The following is a 23,994-nucleotide window of genomic DNA, read 5'->3' as shown; positions in this document are numbered from 1 at the left end:
AATGAGGGTGTCCACGCAAATGAGGAGACAGCGGGCAGAACTAGTGGTGATCACCCCAATTTGGAAGTCGCAAGCATGGTTTCCAGTTCTGATGGAACTTGGGATTTTCCAATCCGTCTACCCCAGTTTCGGGATCTCCTCCTAGATCCTCAGAGGAATCCCCATCACCTCCTTCTCACGGGCGGTCTTCACCTGATGGACTGGCGGGTTGCAGGCAATGTTGGAAGGTGCCAGGCCTTTTGGCGTACGCTGCCTCACTACTCGCTTTGGGTAGAGAGCATTAACAAGATTTACCGCTCCGCCTGGTCTAGATGGGGTAGTTGGTGTTTTCAACAACAGGTGGATCCGATGGGGGCCGAGGTTGTCTATGTCCTTAACTTCTTAGCCTCTCTGGCAAAGGTGGGTCTGCCCTACAGGTCAATCAATGCATTCCAAACGGCAATATTAGCGGGCCATATGCCAGTGGATTGTCATTCAATAGGGGAACATCCACTAGTGTGCAAGCTACTGAGAGGTATCAGGCTATCTGTACCTCCGGAACCTCGGTACGCTGCCCTTTGTGATGTTAACAAGGTCTTAAATCTGTTCCGATCATGGCCATCAAATAAATATCTCTCCAGAAAACAGATGTCAGAGAAACTGGCAACTCTTCTATGTTTGATATCCTGCAGCTGGGTTTCCGATGTGCGGGTCTTGGATCTCACAGGCCAAGTTTTCACTCCAGAAGGAGTTACATTTCATATTTCTAGAAGAACCTAATTTAATTTGAAGTCAATGTCCTATCCCGTTTTTCCGGATGCCTCTAAATTATGTGTGCTTAGGGCTCTAAAAGCCTATGAAGTAGCGACAGTCGACATACATCCTCAGGGTATCAGGCAATTGTTTATTGCTAAACCACACAGGGTAGTTTCTTCTCCTACGATAGCCAGATGGGTTCACTGGACTATATAAGAGGCAGGGACAGACACCTCTCATTTCGGAGCTCATTCTTTCCGGTGTGCAATGAAATTGAAAGCTTTTGGGGGCGCGGCTGGAGGCTATCCTTAACGCCACAGACTGGTCCTCAGACTCCACCTTCAAGAGATTCCATTTCAAGCAAGTGTTATCACTGGCATCTCTGGTGATTGACAAGCTTTAAATTAGCCTAATCTGAAGCCTCTGGTCCTGAAATAGAATGAACAGTTTCCTAGCTATCGTAAAGGAAAGTTTAAATTCTATTTATGATTCGTAGGCGAGGATTAGCCCACCCAATTTAAACGCCCTCCTAGAACACTTACGCACAAGGGGTGAGTAACTTGTCTTCAGTTACTCTGGTTGTTCTTGCTTAACCTAATTGCTATCTTGATTTGCTCTGGATGTTAAATATCACCGATATTTGAGGATGTACATGTTGTCCCATATTCCAGAATTACAACCTATCCTTATTTGACTTTACGGACGCCGGTAAACAAGAACTCGAAGACCTGCAGGCTGTGGTCGCACGAAGAAAGAGGTGGGTAGATCGCCCACAAGAGGAAGTCATTGGTGGTCCTGATTCAGGATTTGTCTTTAATGTTGGACTTTTTCTCTTTCCGTTCCCCTTGGCATCATGGGAAATGTAGTTTGGTTATGTTGTTTATTACTGATGGCTGCTGGAATGAATAAAGTGGAGAAAGAACAGCCTAATCCTCGCCTCCTCATCCTTAATAGAATTGAAACCTTTCTTTACCATAGCTAGGACATTTTTCTTCACCAGTCTCCTACGGGGCACACCCTTCTCCTGTTGTCTTTAGAGTTTCTCAGGCTGCTAAGTGACTTCCTACTGCTGTTTTTTAATGACTTCTTGATGTTGAGCAGCCAACTGAATGGGATCGCTGATGTGTTGTAGGATTGATCCTAGCCCAGCTTGAGTAGCTACATGCACCCCACTGACCTGGCCACATTCTTCAGGCAAATGGGTATTACAGATGTCTGGCACCATCTGGATCCATGGAGAAGGCCTACATAGTATACTCCACAGCACATAGTGCTTTTTTCTTGGCTTGATTACTTCTTAATGCCCAGGACGGAGTCCCATGGGATGCATGATGACTGCATCCATGCTTGCGGATTGTCAGCCATCTCCCCAGTGGAGCTCACACTGTGGCTGGGGCCGCGACAAGCCATGGTGCCAGTAACAGTGAGTCGGTTCTCTCCTTGGGATACTCAGAGGGGTTCACGGTCACCGTGCAGGAGGAAATACTTAACTAACTAACAGGATTGAAAAGAAGGAAACCATGAGACCGTATGGATTTGAAAATGCATATTCTGGAGGGCAACTACCATTTGACCCCAGACCCTGCTCTTCTTCATGATATGCTCTATTCACAGTTCATTCTACACTAAACCGTGACAAATGAGGCTTGTTCACCATCGCTGACTGTGCAGAGCCGAATCTACCAATGGGGTGACAAAACCAGCAAAACATTGCTCTGGCTTAGCTCCACTACTTACCAGCACAGACATATTGCCTACCTACTGGACGACCAGAGGCATACAATATCGGTAGACCGTCCCATAACGGGCTGTTTCGCAACCTTTGTACTTACTTACTGCGGCACAGATGCCTACTGACTTACAGCCTGATTCATCATTCTCCCGTTTTGCGAGCCCCTAATAGCGATTCATAACGAATCGCTTTTAAGGACTTGCAAAACGGGATTCATGTTGGAATTGCAATAAATATTGCGATTCCTACATGTTCCCTATTTGCGATTAGCTAATTGCTAATCGCTAATAAGGAATAACTCCCCATGCATTCCTATGGGCCTACAGGCACCCCTGAAATGTAATCTACATTGGTGTTGCGCACACACATGTCCAAAGGACATGTGTGTGTGTAACATGCAACTTAGAAAAATGCATTTAAATGCATTTTTCTAAGTTTTTGCTATTTACCGAGAGGTCTGACCTCTCGGTAAATAGCGGCCCAAAATTGCAATTTCGCAATTTTAAAATGCTTCATGAATTGCATTTAAGGAATCTCAAATAGAGATTCCTTAAATTCAATTCTTCGCAAATGTGCGAATTCTTAAATAGCGAATTTTGCATTTGGGATGATGAATCCCAAATGCAAAAATTGCACTCGCAAAAGGCAAGATTATGAGAATCTTGCCCTTTGCGAGTGCAATTTAGCTTGATGAATCAGGCGGTTAGTCTTTTTGTGGCTAATCTTTCCATTATGCAACTGAATGATAAGAGGAGGTCTCTTTTGAGGCTCAGCTTACTTTTGAGCTACTGGGAGAGGCCCTTGCTTAACTGCAGCCGGACAAGACCCCTGGCCCTAATGGGTTCCCCTTGGAATTCAGCAAAGACTATTGGTCGCAGATAGGGACACCCCTCTTGGAGGTTTTCCAGGACGCGCTTGGAACAGGGGTGCTCCCACCTGATGTGCGTAATGCCAGCATTGTGGCAATCCCTAATCCGGGTCAACCCACAACTCTTTGCGTGTCCTATCACCCAATTTCCCTCCTTAATGTTGACGTTAAAGTATGTGCGAAAGCCCTTATGAACACAATACTGCGAGTAGTGGACTCCATGGTTCTCCTGGCCCAGGCAGGCTTTATGCCCCACCTCACCACTAGGAACAATAGTCACTGGGTTTACGGTGCCCTGGCCCTATGTGACCATCTGCCTATGGCACAGGCTCTGTTGTTCATTGACATCCACAATACCTTTGACTCGGTGAACTGGAGCAACCTGTTTTTTTCGCTGCTTGTTTAGATGAACTTCGGACCCGATACATTGGCTGTGTCAAAATATTATACACTTCCTCAACAGTGAGAATCAGACTTGGCCCCACTGTGTTGCACGTGTTTCCGATCAGGCAAAGCCCTGGAGGTTTCCCTCTATCCCCACTGCTATTCGCATTGGTCATATAGCCTCTTGTGGCATGTATTTGAAGGGAGGCACAGGTAAAGGCATTTGAATGGACACTGCGGACAGAATTGAATGATGACATCCTCATCTTCCTGGACGAGCAAGTGTGGCCAGTCCCCTGGTTCTCCAGATCTTATGGGTGTTTGGTGTCTTTACTGACCTTAAATCTAACATGACAAACTCCTCAGTATTTGTGACTGACCAATCCTGTACCCCCTCAACATGAGCGGGAGACATGGCTTTCAATATCTGGGGTAACATCTTGGGAGATCCTCAGAGAGCCTGGCAGGTCAATTTAGAAAGAGGGCTCAGTGGCATTGGGTTCTCGTCCACACATCCCTTCTGCTTCATTGACAGATTGGCAAACTTCAAGAGAGTAGCATTTCCACGCGTTCTCTATCAACTTCAAAATTTCCCATACCCAGTCTCTACCTTCTCTTTAGGTCTAGCCTGATCCAGTGCGCATGCGTTGGTCTGCGGGGCTTCTTGTGGCTTCTCCGGCTTTCTCTGTGTGGGTCTGACTCCTCCCACACATTGTATTGGCTTTTGCGTGTGTCTTTAAAAAATTAAAGCACGCAAATGGCTAAAGGTGGGTGCGTGTCCCACCTCTTTTCTAATGCTCACTCCCATGGTGTTTTGCTCTTGGGAACGAGCAGCGGCACGCAGTGCGGCAGCTGCATTCGTCATGGGTCAAGTTACTATTTCCACACAACACATCATGCTTTTGCTTGTTTTAAATGTTCCCTCCCACAGCGTTTTGCCTGCGGGAGCGGGCAGCTTCACGCAGGGCGGTAACTGCAGTGCTCGTAGATCAATTTCATTAGCTTCCAAGGCAGTTGAGAGTAAAGTTGAGTTTGCATGGTTACATTTCTAAACGTTTGCAGAAATTCAAGCGCAAACAATCAACCTTCAGCACTACTTAAGGTTCCTCATCCCACAAAATTTCAGCCCGTACAGTGAGATCCTGTTTACACTGGTTTAATGTAGTTTGTTTTCACTCCCGTCCATCCACTCGCCAAGCAAAGCATATGGCGTTTGGCGATATTGTCTCTTTGTGTGTAGTCAAAGAAAGTTCTTCCCAGAGGGGCGACACGGAAAAAGGAGCACCACAAGGAAGTTGCGGGAATAATCCAGCCATAGGCAGAATGCAGGAAAAAGAAAGAAATTTCATTCACAGTTCAATCAATGCATAGCAGGGCACATAAACGCTTGAGGAAACAAGATGGTTGCTTAATAGGAGTTTTTAGGGCAATGTAAAAGCACAGCCAATGAAGACCATCTTTCATCTTACCAATTGCTCACCTCAACTTAACAGGTTGCGCTTCAGAAAAATAAATATAGCGCTCTTTGTTGCTTCTGTTAATACATAACTTGAAAGCTAAGAGCAACACCCACCCACTTACACCTGTTTATTTCCTACTTTGCTGTCGTTTTGACGTTCTCGACTGGCTTTAATTGTGCCCATCATACCTCAAGCATGTGTGCTGTAGAGTTCATGCTCACTGCACGTATTCAAAAGGAATACATTGTGCGTCTTAATGACATGGGTGTGTTCTAAAGGGGCTATCCAGGGAATGGAAAAACAGTTCTCTTTACCTAGTACTGGCACTGCATATCCAGCAATCGCCAACTATGGGGCCTATTAAGATGGCGGACGGACCTGCGTCCGTCCGCCACCCCAGAGGTGGAGGGACCGTCCGCAGGTGCAGCGGCGGTCCCTCCGTGCGAATTAGGATGTGACCGCCACCCTGGCGGTCACATCCTGTATTTTTTTTTATATATATTTTTTATTTTAGAAATAAAGCAAGAGGAGGCAGTACAGATATCAGGTGTCATACTATAAAATACAGAACAGGGACAGGCGGGGGAATTATACAGGCAAATAATCAACGCAACGAAAAACATATGAGGTCATCTCGATTACGCATATTAGAGAAAGAGGATTAATCATTATATCAGACGATCTAAAACAATCCCAACCGCAAGACCCCGTCCTCGATGATACAGGATAATTAAAGCCAGTGTAGACACCCAAATGAATAAAGAACCAGTGAAGGATAAACAGCCCACCTCTCGTGAAAAGGAAAAAGGAAAGAAAAAGGAGCCATAGAACAAAACAAAGGCAAAATAAAAAAAAACCCTAACCCCCCACCCTGCACCCCTGCAATGGCTACGGCCTAACCCCACTAGCAGCGTGCCTGTCGCCCAAGAACTTGCCCTAAAAGAAGGTGAAAAGATAGAGTGGAGGAGGAGAGAACAAATACACCCCCGGTCTCCCATACCCCCCGCCAGAAGCGACCACCGCGAGACATAGTCAAACAATATTCAGCAAAATATGCAGACCAATCGGGGGAGTTTCGCAAATAACCACCCGACTCCCGTCACATTATAGGCACAATTCCAGCATGGAATAAAGGTATTTTATCAAACCCAGGCAGTCAAGTTCAGCCCTGCCCAGTACGGTCTTTTGTAAGAGTCTTTTTTACTCGAACCGCCATCCTACTGGAAAAGGCAAAGCGTTCATCAAAGTTCATGTCAGTGCTGCAGGATCGAGAACAGGAGAGAAGTTCACGATGTCCACTAATCGGGCAAGGAAAAGTGTCCAAGAATTGCGAGTATCTCTAATAGTCACTGAGGAACTTGTTACAGCACAGAAGACGTCAACATATGTATCAGGCGGCAGCAGGATCGAGCAGGGGACGCTGGCGATAATCACAGGCTTGCTGATTTGTTAATTGGGAACCAACAAAGCTCATTAAATCCGGGTTCCGCACGGGGTCCTCGATCTCAGGCGTACAGTGCACCATTGGTACAACAGCTAGCCGAAAACTTAACGATGAATCGTCATCCGGTCCCAAGATACCGTCCACTTTCACAATCAGTGTCCGGAACACAGCGGTGGAGTGCGAATGGAGCGCCCCAATGGCGGCCATGATGGCCTGCAGCGATGGCGTGCCTTCCGTCCGCCCCATCCCCTCTCAGTAGGCAATAGAGCAGGACTCGAACCCCGGAGGCCGGCTACTCCGGGGTAACAGGTCACGCAAATCCGATGTAACAGTGGGCGCTCCTCGCCTTGCAAAATCGACACCCTCGCCGTTAGGGAGGGCCCCAGCCCGTCCACCCCGGGAAGGTAGCAGGGTCTCCGGGCGCCGGACCCCCGACCACGGCAGCCGGTGCGGCACGATGGTGTGTCCTCGGTGTAGATCGTACACTGTATCGTCCCCAAAAATTAACAATTTACGGCACCCTTCGGGAGACCGGGCTCAGTCCAGGTCCCGTGGCCGATGTTGATCAACTCCAACCCGGATAGGCTAGAAATCGAGGCCCCGGCTTCCACACTTTGTTAGGCCGAGAATGGAAACACGGCGTATCATCTCCATCCGATAAGATAAAAATCTCGGGATTGCACCTTTAGAAGCAGAAAAACTTCACGAACACGGGGAATCCGGTGTGAGTTCAGGATTAATGGCAGGATATTCGAGCTGCTGGCGGAGGTCGGAGGAGCCGGGAGCTTACGCGGCCATCTTGATTGCTAGCGTAGCTCCTCCCCACATCCTGTATTTTTAACATTGAGGCGGGTGCTGCTTGAAGCAGCACCCACCGCAATGTTAAAACTGCATGCAGTGCATTTGCATGCACAAAGCGGCAGGCACAGTGCCTGCCGCTATGTGCAAGCAAATGCAGGGGGGTACCATAGGTACCCCCCATGTGCACCGCCAACCACCCCCCCTTCACCCTGGGGGCCCACAACGGGCCCCCAAAGAAAAGACCGTATGCCTTTTCGTGGCGGCATTGCCGCCGTGGAAAGGCATGTCCCAGGGCTATTCCTAATATGGCTGGCGGTGTCTGATAGACACCGCCACCATATTAGAGCTTTTCCGCCGCGGTCTGAAGGCGACCGCGGCGGACGGTCTCCCCGTCCGCCGATGACCCCCCAGCCATCCTAATCAGGCGGGGGGTCTTTACAAACACCGCAGCGGTGAATCCGCATCCCCCGGGCCGGCGGTGGCTTCCCCCGGCCCGGAGGATGCGGATTCACCGCAATCATAATCGGCCTCTAAGTTTGAATATGTGTGCCATGGGTCCGAGACCTATTGTGACATCATTCACAGGATGGCCATATAAGGTAACAAAAATGCTTATAACACTTTATTATAACTTTTCAACACACTGCACAGAAGGTACACTGTTCTACAACATAGCTTAAAGGCATTGGCAAAGCCAGTAGGTCTGGCAAAACACTTATAATGTCCCAAAGGTGAGACCTCTTGGCTATGTTAATGCTAGTTAACTGAGTCAATGCCACACTGAGGGGCTTTTTGTGGAACAATCAGATCCAGAGTGCAATGTGTAAATGCTTTAAATCTACCTATGGTGGTGGCATCGTCACCCAGGATATTTTTTCATACTCTAGAGCCTCCGACATAATCGTTCTTAATGAATGGTGGTTCAACAGGTTCTATGATCCGCACTGCGGCTAGTAGGCGCTGCCAATTTGTGGAACTTAAAAACGACCGCATCCAAAGGTCAAAGCAGCCTCGAATAGAAAAGTTAAAATTGAATCTTTTGCCTCTGACTTCCATGCTTACAACGAAAGAGAATATGCTGCCCTAGATCTTACCAGCTATGCCAGAAGAGGGCTTCAAAAAAACGTCATGGAACCGTTGTCACCATATCATAAAGTGAAATTTTGCCACCTGATGATGGGCTTTTTTTCATCACTAGATTTTCTACCTCCATGGGAACATCAACCTGACACTAAAACATGGCGCCTATGTAGCTTGCTCCAGGAATCTTTATCACACTTGCTCTGCATCTGCCTTGCGCTCCTTGAGGAACACAGAGGATTTTTCTGTTATCGGCTAAATACAGAAGGATCACGGCCATTCCCAGTGGCTGTCAATTATTTCCTGAACAATGCTCAGCCACAGGTGATTTCCAAACTTAAAAAATTGGTGGATGCAACAGACAAATGATTATGGAAAAAAAGACATTGTTTCAAATGTCTCTGCGCCCTAGGGCGAGCTCTCAGAGTCATAGTTAAAAATTATGCAACCATGAAGTCTGCTGTAGATAACTCGCTTTACTCAGACCATAATCTCTTATCTTCTGCTCAGCTAACATAAAAGCATGCAGAGACAATAGAAACAATTGGCTCATTTATATGTTCTTACTGCTATAGATTTTCATTCTCCGTTTATAATAATGATGTGCTTAAATGATATGGCTGCATCAGGAAAGTGTATTGACATCACGTTAAGCTCACCTTAAAAGATGCTGTAATTTATCTATAAGAATGAAAACTTCCTAATTTACACATTATCGAAAAGGTACATTTGAAATATTATATGTTTTGTTTATCAAAAATGTGTTTTAAACCATCTCCTTTAGATGAATTGTTTGGATCTGTATGATCGAGAAGCTGCTACTTACCGATTACATTTTTTTTCACCATAATACGGCTAAATTTATATAATGATTTCTTCTTTTTAATCTCTGTTTATGGCCCTTGGCACTTTAGTGGACTTGATTGTCTATATAAAGTATTTGAAATTTGAATTTGAAGGTTCGATGATCCGGCATTTGCTTCTTAACGATGGGCAATGCAGGGTACCAGATCTCCTACCCGTTGTACGATAGTTCACCCGCACTTTCTCTCCCCCCAGACACAAGCGTTGTATTCAGCGTCTGGAACACCATGCCTAAGCTTTGGGGGTGGGCCAAAGGCATGACTCCTGAAACATCTATCTGTACTGGGTGGCTGTTTGAACAGGTGACGGAGCTGCATGAATTCCGACAGTGGAATCTCATTGGGGGTTCAACACTAGGGTACCTGATGAAGGACGGGCTGACCATAAAGTCCTTTACTGACCTGCAGTCAGAGTTAGGACGTCACTGCAGGCAGTTTTATTGATGCTTACAACTAAGACATTCCCTTATGCCTTCGAGACACTCCTGGCACAACCCTCTAGAAGCCAAAATCCTGCTCAAATACCCTGGTGACCAGTTCCTGGTGAATAATACCCATGGCTCTTTCCCACAACTGCACTAGGCATGGGAACATGACCTGGGTCCACTAACAGATGATGACTGGCAGGAGGCATAAGAATCCCCACTCCAGGCAGCTATTGCAACCAGATTTCGGGCAGTTTAGTTAAAGTATCTCCATCATGCTTATTTTACCAGAGAGCATTTGTGAAAGATGGGGTTGATCGCTTCTCCGAACAGCCTTTGAGGCTCTGAAAGGACACTTTGTGCACACAACATACAATTGCAGCACAATGGAGGAATTTTGGATGAGGTTTCTGTCCTGTCTAGTGACCATCTTGGGTTTCATTTGTCTTGTGGACCCTAGACTAGACCCTACACATCACAGCTGACATGAACAAGGATCGGTATAAAAGCGCACTGTTATAGCAAGACTTTTTGCTGGCCAGGCGTTACATAGCACAATCTTGGATATCCACGAAGGAGCCGTCACTTTAGGGGTAGTGTAAGGGCATGGATCATAGCATGGGCCTTGAATGCCCCATTCGCCAAGCTCGAGACTGCCAGCACATATAAGGGAAAGTTAGAGGGAATGGAGGCGCTACATAGGAATTCACGTGGAATCAACAGTAGAGGTGGGGAGGGATGGACCAGTAGGCAGGCAGACTCTGGGTCAACTGAAGTTGGCTTGAGGAGAACTTGAGGGGGGAGGTACATCTTCCCTGGACTGGGCTAACTTACGAGCCAGTCACAATTGTTCTTTATGCGGCAGAGCACCAATGAAGTTTATAACTTGCACAGACTACAGTTGCTTGTCAGTGATTTTGTACCTTTCATGGTTATGATATAAATGGAAATAAAAGGTCTTATTAAAAAAAAAGTTGCGGAATCTACCGGTAGATAGAATATCCAACAGAGATTTTGTTACAGAAGGTAGGGAACTACTTCTAAACAAACCTCCTGATATCTGGCTGTCCTTATCAATCGACCAGGGATGTCAGAGTACCAATATAATCCCCATTCCTGAAAGCTCCAGTAGAGCATTAAAACTTTGAACCAGGCATTCTTTGGAGCTGTAACCATATTCTGGAAATGCCCCCTTTCATAACTCACCCTTCTGACATTCATAGAATGATTAACACCACATCTTTTCCACATTTATGTATGTCCTTGTTTCATACTGGTTTCAGAGCTTTACTCTTTACAGTCAATTTTCTCTAGTTCTAAAATATACTGATGTCATGTGTACTGTTTTTGTTTATCAGTCCTTTATAAAGCACATTAAGAACTTATGGAGCACTACATCCAATCTTTAAATGAATCAATTACAAAAATGCGTCCTTTTACATATAATTTATGATCCTTAACCTACTTTGCTTTCTCTCGTGACATAAAGCTGTGCCCCTCCTACCATAGAGCACTGTCGACGCTAAAACCAAGTTGTGAGCCTCTTCATACACAGCTCAGTTCCTCCTGAAATGTTTATGTATCCTTCCTGACACACACTTTATCATTTGTTAATCCAGCTGTTTCTGTCCTGGCAGAGCCCTGTTCTGGGCATCCAAACAGATATTAATTTCCACCTGACACAAACCATTTCCCTCCTTTTCACAAACTCCTGCCCATCCTGATATTTGTCAGTTCGCCTGCAGTTACCTTCCCGACCCAAAGCCCATCTTTACTGACACAGCCTTTCCCTGCATGCACGCGCACACTCCTCAATTACACACATGTCCTTCCCATCAGCCACACTTTTCTCTCTCCTTGTATAGAACATTGTTGCTCTTGCTACATAATGCTGTTTTTGTAGTCCATAGTCCTCTCTCCCCAGACTGATAGCCCTGTCACTCCTAATGCACACCTTTTTCTCTTCTAATACAGCCCCGTCTCTTCTAATATATACCATACAGCTTTGTCAATACTGACGCACAAACTTCCCGCTTCTCACAGTCATCTCTAATCCTTACACTGTTTGGTTTCCAGTTTCCTATCTTGTGTTTCATATACCGTGTGTGTTTTTCTTGCCCACAGGTCTTTGTTGAACTCAATGAATTGATGATGGACAAGAACCAGGAAATGCAATGGAAAGAGACTGCTCGATGGATCAAGTTTGAGGAGGATGTTGAAGAGGAGACAGACCGTTGGGGAAAGCCTCACGTGGCTTCACTTAGCTTCAGGAGCCTGCTTGAGCTGCGGAAAACCCTGTCTCATGGTAAAGACTCTTGGTCACCATTTTGAGGGTCTTTAGCCCTCAGAAATTTTAGGAATCCTTTGCCCATTACACTGTTTGGAGGTATCTTGCATGGAGACTGTGCTTGCTATGTGCCCGTCTCATCGCACGGAAGAGAACATACAGACATTTTGGTCTCACTTTTTTCTGCTATGGAAAATCTGCAAGCAACATTTTCATATGGATATTTTACTTTCCTCGCAGGCGCGGTTCTCCTTGATCTTGACCAAAAGACATTGCCCGGGATCGCCCACCAGGTGGTTGAGCAGATGATTATTTCTGATCAAATCAAAGCTGAGGACCGCGCCAACGTACTGAGGGCATTACTTCTGAAGCACAGGTAAGAGCCTAGTGATTATAAAAATGCATGAAATTGTTGGAGCAGCTGATCTTCCACAATAGTTACCTTCTTAAGGATTTTACTCGTGGAAAACAGGTAAGAACACCTGATGTCACCCATAGAGTCTCCATGCTCACCGCACCATTCCTGAAATCGAAGAAAAACCACTGAGTTTTTCCTAGGTTCCCAATCCCGAAGCCATTGCTTCTGAAGGTAACACTTGAGTCACCTAAGAGCCGACACCTTGACTGCTCGTCTCCTCAGACATATGCCTAAAAATATTTATTACATATCATATACACACTCTTCAAATGCAGATTAGAACATCCAAGACCACTGTAGAGTGAACTTCCTCTGACATACAGGTTCTGACACCTAAGTCCACCCTTGAATCACTGTGCTGGGAGAACTGCTATTAAAGCACAAATAGGGGTGCTAGCCAACCACCCCGGGTTTCTAAATGGGCGGAGGACATGGATTGGTGTATGTTTAGGGAGAAGTCTGTGTATGTGGCCAGGGGTTGTCCAGAAATTTGGGGAAGGTCTGGGGGACATGGAATAGCCATCATGGTGAGATCTGCACGCCTCCGGAGTGACGAATGGAAGCGGAAGCACAGGAATCCCAATGATCCAAAGAATAATATATTGTACCCATTCATTCTGTACATGAGATGTTTGATTTGTCGAATGTGAAAACTATTACCTCACCTGATGTTTTTTCTTTTTCCCTTTTTGTTATTTTGTTAAATAAAAAGATGTTTCAAAAAATAAAAAAAATAAAAACACAAATAGGAATATGTCAGATCCCCTCTGCAGTGAAATAATGGAATAATGAATCAGTTAGAAGTGCTTTTTAGAAGAACCTTGTATGAAAAGGAAGGTGCACCAAAAATAGAGTCAATGTCCTCCAAACGTATCCAAACGGTATCCTTTTATTGTTCTTGGAAGTAAAACATGGGTATCAGCCAACGCGTTTCGTTCCACTGAGGGAACTTCATCACGGCTGAAAACATATATATAAGACATAACGTAAGTCTGTACAAAGCACAATAAACTTACCCATATAAACATACAAATAATACATGCATAATACAATGACATAAACGAATGGCTCAAACTAGGAAATTACACAAAGCATCCATGTAAAACCATGTAGCACATAAATATGTACAATTTAAAAATATTACATTAGAGAAGAGTGTATGATAAAAACAAACATAAGTAAAACAGACAACATAGCTCACAATAGTGTAATTGATAATTTCATGTAACTGTACGCATCAGTGGCCGAACTCATTCCTATCCAGATGAATAAAAGGTGGGAGAAAACCCATTGAAAAGAGTAAGGCAGAGACAGAAAATACAGAGTAAAAATAGAGTAAATCAAGTGTGATAAAGAAGTCAAAAATATCCAACCAAGCAAAACACCATATGTACAGTGATTAGAAAGCCATCTAAATCCCAGAAAGTTAGCTCCAAACCATAATTCTCACCTCATATGACAATACGAGGTACAATATATCCACGTTCAAAGTCAATTTGTATCCAAATAGAAGTAATTGAAAGCATCCAAGATGCCTGATGGGGAGAATCGCACAATCTCAGCCACAATTCGCGGTTCGTCATGTGAGACTACATTGGTTTAGCGGAAACGTTAGTCTCTAAGATTGAAGTTAGAACAAAGGTAAGGTCCTGCCTTTACCGTATCAACTCTAAATCAGCATTCTCACCTCATATATCAGGGTGAGGTATAGTGTGTCCGCGCTCTCAGTTAAGGTGTATCCAAAGTAGAAATAGTAAAAATGTTCCGAGATTCTAGTGGGAAAGATTAAACGGAATTGGCTATCGTTAGCAGTATGTGATATATCAGACAACATAAACTAAACTGAAATACCAACGTTCCAAAACTACACGCTAAATTGCGAGAGGGATCTGTGCGGTCAATACCCCACGATAATAAGTTATGCCAGAAGTAATGATCTGGCAGTCGCAATAAGCATGAAATTAAACTGCTCAGCACCAGGTATATAGACTATGAAGGTGCTAAATCTTTACCCAAACACCCTAGTGTAAAAAGTGTGAGGCCTGATGTTGCAGCGTGCCAAAACGAAAATAAGGAACAAAATGGATTTACTATGCCATAGTAGTCGGTAAAAGACTATCGTGTTTCTCGCAGCAATTTTAAATAGCGAATGCCCAACCACATGTAATCATGAGTGTGCCAATTCGAAAATAAGGAAAAAATCGGATTCACTATGTCATAGTAGTCTGTGAGAGACTATCTTGTTTATTGCAGCAATTTTTAAAAAGTGAATGCCCAACCACATGTTATCATAAAGAGAAAAATCAATCAAAATCTCCGTAAAAGTCCGTATGACCGAAAGAACATGCTACCTGAAACCAACCCAAATTTGAACTCCAAAGCGCAGGTGTTTCATAGTCTCACCTTGATACGATATGTACACCCCCCCCCCCCGAGGCACTCTCACTTTCCCGAAATAATATGGCTAAAATGGGCACCATATTAGAACTGGCCATATATGCAATGTACAAGTCTAAGCTTGTCCTGCACAGTACACCTAAACATAATCGGGCTAAATTAAATGAAAAACAGTAAAAAGCCCGGTGTTTCAGACAATGTGGCCCGAGTTGGAATTGCGACCGTAAAATCGAAGACGGAACAAATCAATGCCCGCAATTAAAAAGTGCAAATACCATCAGTGCAAAGTCGATATTCAAAAGGTTAACCGGTAACCAGAGCATCGGGAATTTGTCATTAAAACCACAGCGAGCTATTGGTGGGTTTTAAGAAAACCGGTCGCCATCTTAAAGTATCCAAAAAGTGAATAACATAACAATTATGCAGAAACGGGACCGATAGTAAGGAGAAAGTCACTTGTGACGACTATAATTTTCATGTGCATGTGTCACCAAGATTAATTCAAGGTTGAAAGGATGTTACTATCTTAGATTAAATAAATCATAGTCTCATGGCAAAAACAGGTGTCAGTTTTAGGTATTAGAAGGCTGAAGTCGGAAAAGTAATTGACAGGTCCAAATAGGATATAGATCAAATGAAATTAAAACCATATACCTATTACAATTTCCAACAGAGATGTTAAACAACCAAAACATATGGGAGTTGGCAGTTATTGCGAAAAGAACACATAGATTTTCATAGGAATGGGTGTGTCCCTCCCCTGGTGGTGCATCATCAGAAAGTGGACATCCTATTGGTTTGCATCAACATAACTGATTCATCACCATAGCATATAAATACAAAAAGTAATGCATCTCTCCATCAGTGTTACGACCCAACAGAGTGGACCTAAGACAACAGATCCGTTTGGACTCGATCTGTCTAAGTAAGCATTCCCTATTACCTCCTCGTCTGTTCACAGGCATATGATCAATTGCATGAAACCAAAAAGTCAGGTCATCAGGATGTTCATTGTAATAGTGGTTTGTAATGGGATATCTTCCATCTCTATTTTTTAAAGCCCTACGGTGGTCCTGTTTCCTCGTTTTGAGGCAGTGTTGTTGCTCCAATTCCTGCTGAACTCTTTAGGAGTAGAGGCAGCTTTGTTCGGATTAGTCAATTGAATTTGAAAAGGAATTAAGAAGTGATCTGACCATATTACTGGCAAAGGTGCATGAACTGTAATATCAGGAAGATTGGAACAGATCAGATCCTGGGTGTGGCCTGCCTTGTGTGTAGGAAGGGAAACATACTGTGTTAGGTTGCATCCCGCTAAGGTGGCAATAAAGTTGGAACTGTGCGGACAGGACACATCATCTACATGTAAGTTCAAGTCACCATGCGTAGTGAAGTTAGCATAACGTATGCTAGCTTGAGAGATATAGTCAGCCAGAGCGGGAATATGGATCAAGCTAGAGTTAGGAGGTATATAGAGCAGGAGGCCAGAGCAAGAAGTAGACGCCGAGAGCCTCATACAAAAAGATAGTCCTTCTATGCAGTCAATCTGCTCAAAGTGAGATGCTGTAATCCCCCATTTCATTTTATAGATGATAGCCAATCCCCCTCCCTGTTTCCCGTTCTGTCTATTGGCACAAAGTAGACCATAGTCTTCGGGATAGCCAAAGTCAGAGTTGGATTGGTGTCATCACAAAGCCAGATTTCCATCAAAACTAGGAGATCCCAATCGTTATCTATGATGGACTGAAAAATATCAAAAGCATGTTTGGCCAAGGATCTTCAATTTATTAACCCGGCTTTTAGTGACACTTTTGAAGGGGATGGGGTGGGTTGTAAGAATCGAGGTGAGTTACTTCTATACTGGCTGATGTTGTTTAGAGAGAATCCACAATGCGAGCATACGAATTTCGTCTCAAAATCTCCAAATGTCTGGATAGGCAAATGTGGGCACAGATTAGGCCTAAGGGCAATCATCTCTGTGTGACTATAGGCAATCCTCCGAGCAATAGTAAAACAGGCAGCATCTCTGGCCCTGACCGCCGTCCGGCCGCGGACGGGCACAGACGGGCTTGCATTTGGTGTACCCGCTGCGCGTCGGCGCCATGCTGGAAATAAATAGGTAAATGCCTGCGAGAGACTAGAGCGTCAACCTGCCACAATGGCCGCTCTAGGACGCGTAGGCATGAAGTGGAAAAAATCACCCTGCTTCAATAGCCTTGAAAGTGCTCCCTGCACTCAGTCAGCATGGGCTTGCTGCAGTGGACCGGGAGACGAATCTTAAGGCAACACAAGTGAGCATAGAATCCGAGTAGCAGTGAGTTCAGCAAGTACAATTTTAAAACAGCTTTAAAAATACCGCAATTAGAAGCAAAGTGCTAGTGCAGCTCAGAAGCCTTGTGAGCCTCAGGCTAACTGTCCGCTGCGCGTCGGCGCCATGCTGGGAATAAATAGGTAAATGCCTCTGAGAGACTAGAGCGTCACCCTGCCACAATGACCGCTCTAGGACGCGTAGGCAGGAAGTGGAGAAAATCACCCTGCTTCAATAGCCTTGAAAGTGCTCCCTCCACTCAATCAGCATATGCAGCCAATTACATAAACGACATAGGTGGTATTGCAGTTAAGAAAATGTCCAATTGTGTATTGCTTAGGTGAGTTATAATCAAAGGTCTTTGTTTTGTTCCTTCCCCATGGGCAGACATTACACATTCCACAAGTGTAGAAACCTTTTGGCTTCATTGGTAACAAAGTTCTTGTGTTTATAGGTGTGACCACATAACTTGGACATAGGGAATTTCTAAGTGATACCCCCCTCCTATATGTAATGGCTGGTCTACCATCAATAACATCCCTGAGCCCAGGGATATCTGTCAGGAGGTGCCAGTCCTTTAAAAAAATATTTAAAATCTTGCTACTATGTGTAGTGTACTGGGTAATGAATAAGGCTCCCCGTTTTCCGTTTTTACTGATTTTTACAAATAAATACAGGCAGAAAGCCATTTTTTTTCTTGTCTGTATTTATTTTTAAATGTGGATAAAAATGGAAACTGGGTGCTTTTTGAGTGATTCTAAATACACCTTTCCATGACTGCCAGGCCAATAACTATGGATTGAAAGGTAAGGGGGTTAAAAAAGAAAGGAATTTTAGTAGTAGATATGTATAAGGCTGATACCGAAATGTGCATATTTTCATATAGGTGCATTGATGCATCTTCTGCGGGTATTCATATCACTATAAACTGGCAGGCATTCAAGCATGACTACATATGTACTGGTTAAATAAATGTGGGGGCGGAGCTTGCCTTGGAAGGAGATGGCGGTGTCTTAGAGGAGCTCCTCGCCGATGCCCGAAATGTACATCATTATCCTGCATCATAGAGGCCAAATTCCGTAACTCACGGGTGGATCCCTAAAACCAACTAATCGTAACTTGAAACTGGACAATTGGAACCCGTATCTGCTACTAATCGGCCAGTGTGGGAGCGAGCCCAGAGCGGCCTAGACGTGTGATATCGAAAGTGAGGCCGGGAACTGAGGTGAATCACGGAACCGCGACGCAAGGCGGATCCTGACAAAGCTGGGTCCCGCTGCACCCGGGAGTCTCTGCACTGAAGTTACCGCCTGCGGGGCAAACACGCCGAAATAGGTGCGACGAAGGAGGAACTAGTGTAGAAGGCTTCGCACATTGAAAATAGTGCGATTTGATGGGGACGGTCTGGCGAGGTCTCGACTGCTGTGGGTTGCTGCAGAGCCTTAGGAGGCGGCACGGGCCTGGTGAAGGAGGCGGCGGCGGATCTGAAGCTGCGTGTGGAGAGCCGATGTGCGACCTGCTTATATGAGCGTGGCCCCTTCATCGAGCATAGTTGCGGAGAGTACCTGACGCGGCCCCGAATCCTGGGAGGGGCGCCGCGTTTTAGGGCCCTGGAGCATGGCATAGAAAGTGGAAGAGCAGGAGGCCCCTGGAGCGGGAGAAGTGGTGACACGAGCCTGGAGGCCCCCTGTGCGGAGCTGCCCCGGGATTTGGAGAAGGCCTGCTCTGATCCAGCATATAAGAACTGTGTGGGACTGCTGAGTGGAAGTGAGACTGCCAGCCCTTTAGAAGCAGGCAGACCTGTGCATTGGCCTGGAGTGGCCTTCGGTGAGGTAGCAGACCATAGGTGTTAAGTTAGGCACCCCCTCCAGCGTCTCTCGTTTTTTGGACACAGCTGCGTGTGGAGGCCCGGTGCAGTATTAAAGGAGTCCACCTACAATCAATATTAAGGACGCCTCAGGGAGATAAGCGGGAGCTGGAGAGGTATGTTTGGTTTCCCTGGCCGGGAATAGGTGGTGCACGGCTTACGGTTATCGGCATTACTAAGTAGCCTGATAAAAAGGGTAGAAGCGGTGTCACTCACGAGTCAAGGTGGTATTCAATAATTACCATAGAGGAGCTGCAATATTAACTCGGCTTCTACTGTACTGGACAGCTGCGCCTAAGCCCCACACCTGATCAACAATGGGCAAACCGGACAGGAATCAGCCCAAAATCACTTTCGAGAATACTAAAAAACAACAGGACCAGAATGCTGAAGATCAACAATCGGCACAAACGCCAGCAGGTGAGGCGAGTGGAATCCCGACAGGCGATGTACAGGCAATGTTCACCACGATACAGGCAGCACTGACGAACATTGACGGGAAGATCGACTCTCTGACATACAGGGTGGATAGGATGTCGGAGCGCCTGGACAGACACACGGAGAGACTGGACATGGCGGAGCGTCGCATATCTGAAGCAGAAGATGCGCATGTCCAGATGGATTCCAAACAGGTGCGAATGGATAAATAGATGGCTGATCTTGTAGCTAAAGCCGAGGATTTGGAAGCGCGCTCACGCAGAAATAACATACGCCTGATGGGTATTTCGGAGACGACAAACACAGGGCCCATGGAGAGCTATGTGGAACAGTTGCTCATCTCACTGTTCGGCGGGGAGACGTTCTCGGAAGTTTTCATAGTGGAGAGGGCGCATAGGTGCCTGGCGCCTAAGTCTCCGACTGGATCTCGTCCACGGCCAATTATAGCGCGCATATTGAACTACAGAGACGCGGCTCTCCGGAAGGCACGGGAACTGGGCAAGCTGACACATCAAGGTATGGATATATCTATATACCCGGACTTCACTATGGCGGTCCAAGAGGCTAGAAAGAAATTTCTCACGTCTAAACAGAAGCTAAGAGAACTGAATATACAGTACGCAATGCTATACCCGGCGCGGGTCTAGGTTACGGTAGATGGGAAATCGAAAATCTTCAATGACCCTAAGGATGTGATGAATTTCGTCCAACAAACGCGCAGCCGAGGACCAAAATGGAAATCTCCGAGGGGAGACCAGGAGGACCAAGACATGGCATCGGATACAGCAAAATAGAAGGCGGAGACCAGCGATACAGACTACATGGTATCATGGAACACACACTGGACTTGGGAATGCAGGACACTTGCATCATGGGATACAGCCTGGACAATCAGGTTACCTCAAACTGTGAGAGCTGCTCGATCTATATGGACGATATATCTTCAGGTGCCCTGCGAGAGGAGATATCGAACGGAGGGGCATGTATTGCAGAACCTGCTGATGTCGGATCATCTTCAGATAAGTGATACTATGTATAAGGGCTGAGGTCCAATTGCTTTATTTAACATGCGGTCATTGGTTGTGTAAGATTATTGATAGTTGTATTGTAGTAGTTTCAGGCAATTGTTATACTCCACCGTCAGTGCTAAACAATGTACGCTGTGGGAAGGAGGTTTCTAGAACACTAGGCTAAGTGGATGGATGGATGGGTTTTTATATAGCGCAATATCACCGCCAGGTCTCAAAGCGCTTTGCATTGGGAACCCGTCCTGGTTTTTCCCTGTGAGATAGCCCCTACTGGGTATCCCCAAGGTGAAAGCCAGGCATCCCGCCGCGGGGGGCCGTAGAGGAGATTAAGCAAGCTATTGCCCAGAGTTGCAGAGTGTGAACCTGTGATTTGAGTAGGCACCGAAGCGAGAATTACTGAGTCCGTGGACATTTTGGGCTCAAGACCCTGCCGCGTCGGGAATTGAACCCTGGTCCCGGGTCTGATCTCAGCGTCCGGGTCTGCCTCCTCTAACCAGTGAGCCACACTTCTCCATTAACCCACGTGGAGTTCCTCCACAGAAAATTGGCTGGCAGTTACCGCCCCTGGGTGTGCACCACACAAGTTTCTGTTCTTGTTTTTGGCGGGACTGTTTATATTCTTTGCGAGGGAGGGGGGAGGGGCGGGATCCAGGGTGATTATACAAGGGAATGGCTCCGCTGAGGGGGACATGACGGAGTGGGTGGGGGAGGGGTCAGTTTGAGGTTTGAGGAAAATGTCTGGTTGACAAGTGTTGGAAGTAATATGGTGATTGCATCACACTTGACGTTGGCACATTGGGAAAGATCTTGGGCGGATATGGATGTACACGGGTATGGCTGATAGATCGACTGGGTATTTCCTGGGAATTTTGCAACGATGTCTGTGATGATGTTGCCAGCGTTGCATATGACCTGTACATTGATGGAGTGCGTAATCTCAATATACGCAGACGATATGATGCTGTTCATGCGTGATCCAAATACATACCTAAATGACATGATCAGGGAATATATCCGCTTCGAATGATATGCCGGGCTCCGCATAAACTGGGACAAATCGGTGTTAATACCTCTAACGCCGAACACCACACAACCAACGCTGAATTACCCTTTAAAATGGCAAACAGACCTGGTTAAGTACCTGGGAGTTTGGATACATAGGAACCCAGATCAAGTACTAAAGGAAAACTATGGCAAGGCACTACCCAAATTAGATGAGTAGATTACTTGATGGACTAAATTACCTTTATCGATGGCGGATAGAATTGCACTGCAAAAGATGATTGTACTCCCCAAATCTTTACATCTTTTTATTAACATCCCAATCTGGCTAACGCAAGCATTCTTTTCCAATCTGCGAAATCTGTTACAACGTCTCACATGGGCGGGCAAACAAGCTAGAGTAAGTTGGAAAGTGTTAACGAAACCGTACGTTCAGGGAGGATTTGGTGCGCCAGACATGCAATTATATTTCTACTGCGCGCAGGAGCAGCACGCACATTACTGGAGGTCACATCATGCGTACATCCCACACGTGGCGGTAGAAGCAGACATTGTACATCCAACTCCGTTGATGTCTTTTTTATCCAACCCTACATCTTATATACACATAGACACGATCCATCCGGAACGCTGTACCTCTAAAGCATGGCATACACTGGCGAGTAGATCGGACAAAATACCTATTTATGCCCCAGCACTCCCCATAGCTAATCATCCGAAACTGTCTGTGACGCAAGAAAAGCGAATGACACAGCTACAAGAGGACATGCAAATTAGCACAATGAGAGATATCTTCCCACATGGCAGAGTCATACAGAGGGACGAACCGTCGCTGTGCACACACACACCTCCTCAATGAAAATATTCGCACATATGCGCCTACAAATGGCGATAAGGGACCTGTATGACACCTACCCGGAGGAACCCCCGGCACTACTAGCATTAGAATCCTTATTGAAAGCACCAACACGGCAGAAGTTGATAACACGTCTGTATGAGACCTCACAGTCAGAGCAGAAAGAGGTTAGCGACAAGTCTCTTAATAGATGGGAGACGTTGCTGGGTTTGACCATGGAGAAGCAGGATTGGGAATATAGTTGTACACAATTACGGTTATTAACATCAAATTGCAATCTGCGTATCATTCATTTTAAATTTTTGCACCAATTTTATTGTTCCCGACTCAATTACATGGATATGGGCTTAGACCACATGATAAATGTCATAGATGTGAAGCTCAACATGCAGATTTTCTACATGTAGCATGGGCATGCCCACAGGTACACAAGTACTGGCAAGAAATAATGAATGCACTTTCAGAGATGCTATCTGAATTGGTGCCAAATGCCCCCTTGGTTTGTCTGTTGGGAATATACAAATTACAGCCGGCAAACAGACGGAAATTTCTTGCAGTATCCCTGTTGTTAGCAAAGAGGAGAGTGGCTATCAGATGGGGCAGTAAACATCCCCCTAGAATTAAGGATTGGCTTAATGACATGTCCTACTGTAGGGAAACTATGGAGGCATGTGCAGAAGAACTGCCACAAGCATCTAGACCCAAAGATTTCTGGGAACCACTGAAACAATATCTTATAAACATACAAAATGATGAGTAAAAAGGGGTCAATGAACAGTAGTGTGGATATTACGTAGGCCAAGATATGTACCTCAAAGGTGGGATGGAGAAGGTAAATATAAATGCTGGTTTTGTCTCGATATCTGTAATAATGTAAACTGTCAATATGTAATGGAGGAGGGAAGCAACATAAGAGACCCTCAGGAACAGTAAGGATTGTTGTTGCACTTGTATGTATTCTTTTATGCCTACCCATCTCCTGGGAAGTAAATGTACCATGTCAAGTTCCTTTTCTGTAAAGATATGATGTAAAGTATTGTAATGCTGATATGAATGACCTGTCAACCGGACGCAATAAATAAAGTTAAAAAAAAAAACAATTGGTTAAATAAATGTGCAAATATACTAATTTCAGCTTTCTTTTTTTCCACAAAACTTCTATTAAATATGGATAAATACAGATAAAGTTGACAAAAAATATGGATAAATACAGATGGAAATATCAAAAAATAAATACCATGAAACCGGGAGCCTTAGTAATGAATCTAGCCTTATTGTTGGTGGTGCTGGCCCTCTTGCTCTTTGAATTATCCCTCGGTGTGTCATCTCTGTTCAGCTGATGAGCTCTAGATTCAGCTCTATCGAGAGTCTTGTTAGCATATCCTCTTCTGGCAAAACCTCTGCAGTAATATGGGAATTAAATGAATCCTCCTCACTGCAATTACGCCTAATCCGTGTCATATCACCAAAAGGGATATTGTTGATGACAGAACTAGGATGGGCACTAGCGGTAGAATCCCATTACACGCTGTCTCCTTTCTAAATAGTGTGCTTTGTATACTGACATGTTTTGTGTAAAATTGGATATCCAAGAAGTTGATATT

The 23,994-nt window shown here is 45.2% G+C and overlaps 1 protein-coding gene across 4 annotated transcripts in view; it reads left to right on the top strand.

The window, feature by feature from the left end:
• Positions 1 to 23,994, top strand: part of SLC4A2 (solute carrier family 4 member 2) — a 1,409,997-nt gene that overhangs the window by 684,122 nt on the left and 701,881 nt on the right. For all 4 annotated transcript variants that reach the window (XM_078662834.1, XM_078662833.1, XM_078662832.1 and 1 more), the window contains 2 exons: positions 11,917 to 12,097; positions 12,320 to 12,455. In XM_078662834.1, the coding sequence (XP_078518960.1) occupies positions 11,917 to 12,097; positions 12,320 to 12,455 (317 nt within the window). The remainder of the gene's footprint in view (positions 1 to 11,916; positions 12,098 to 12,319; positions 12,456 to 23,994) is intronic.

Source organism: Lissotriton helveticus, chromosome 10 (genome assembly GCF_964261635.1).
Source record: "Lissotriton helveticus chromosome 10, aLisHel1.1, whole genome shotgun sequence".
Lineage (NCBI taxonomy): Eukaryota > Metazoa > Chordata > Amphibia > Caudata > Salamandridae > Lissotriton > Lissotriton helveticus.
This window is presented reverse-complemented; position numbering and strand designations above follow the sequence as displayed.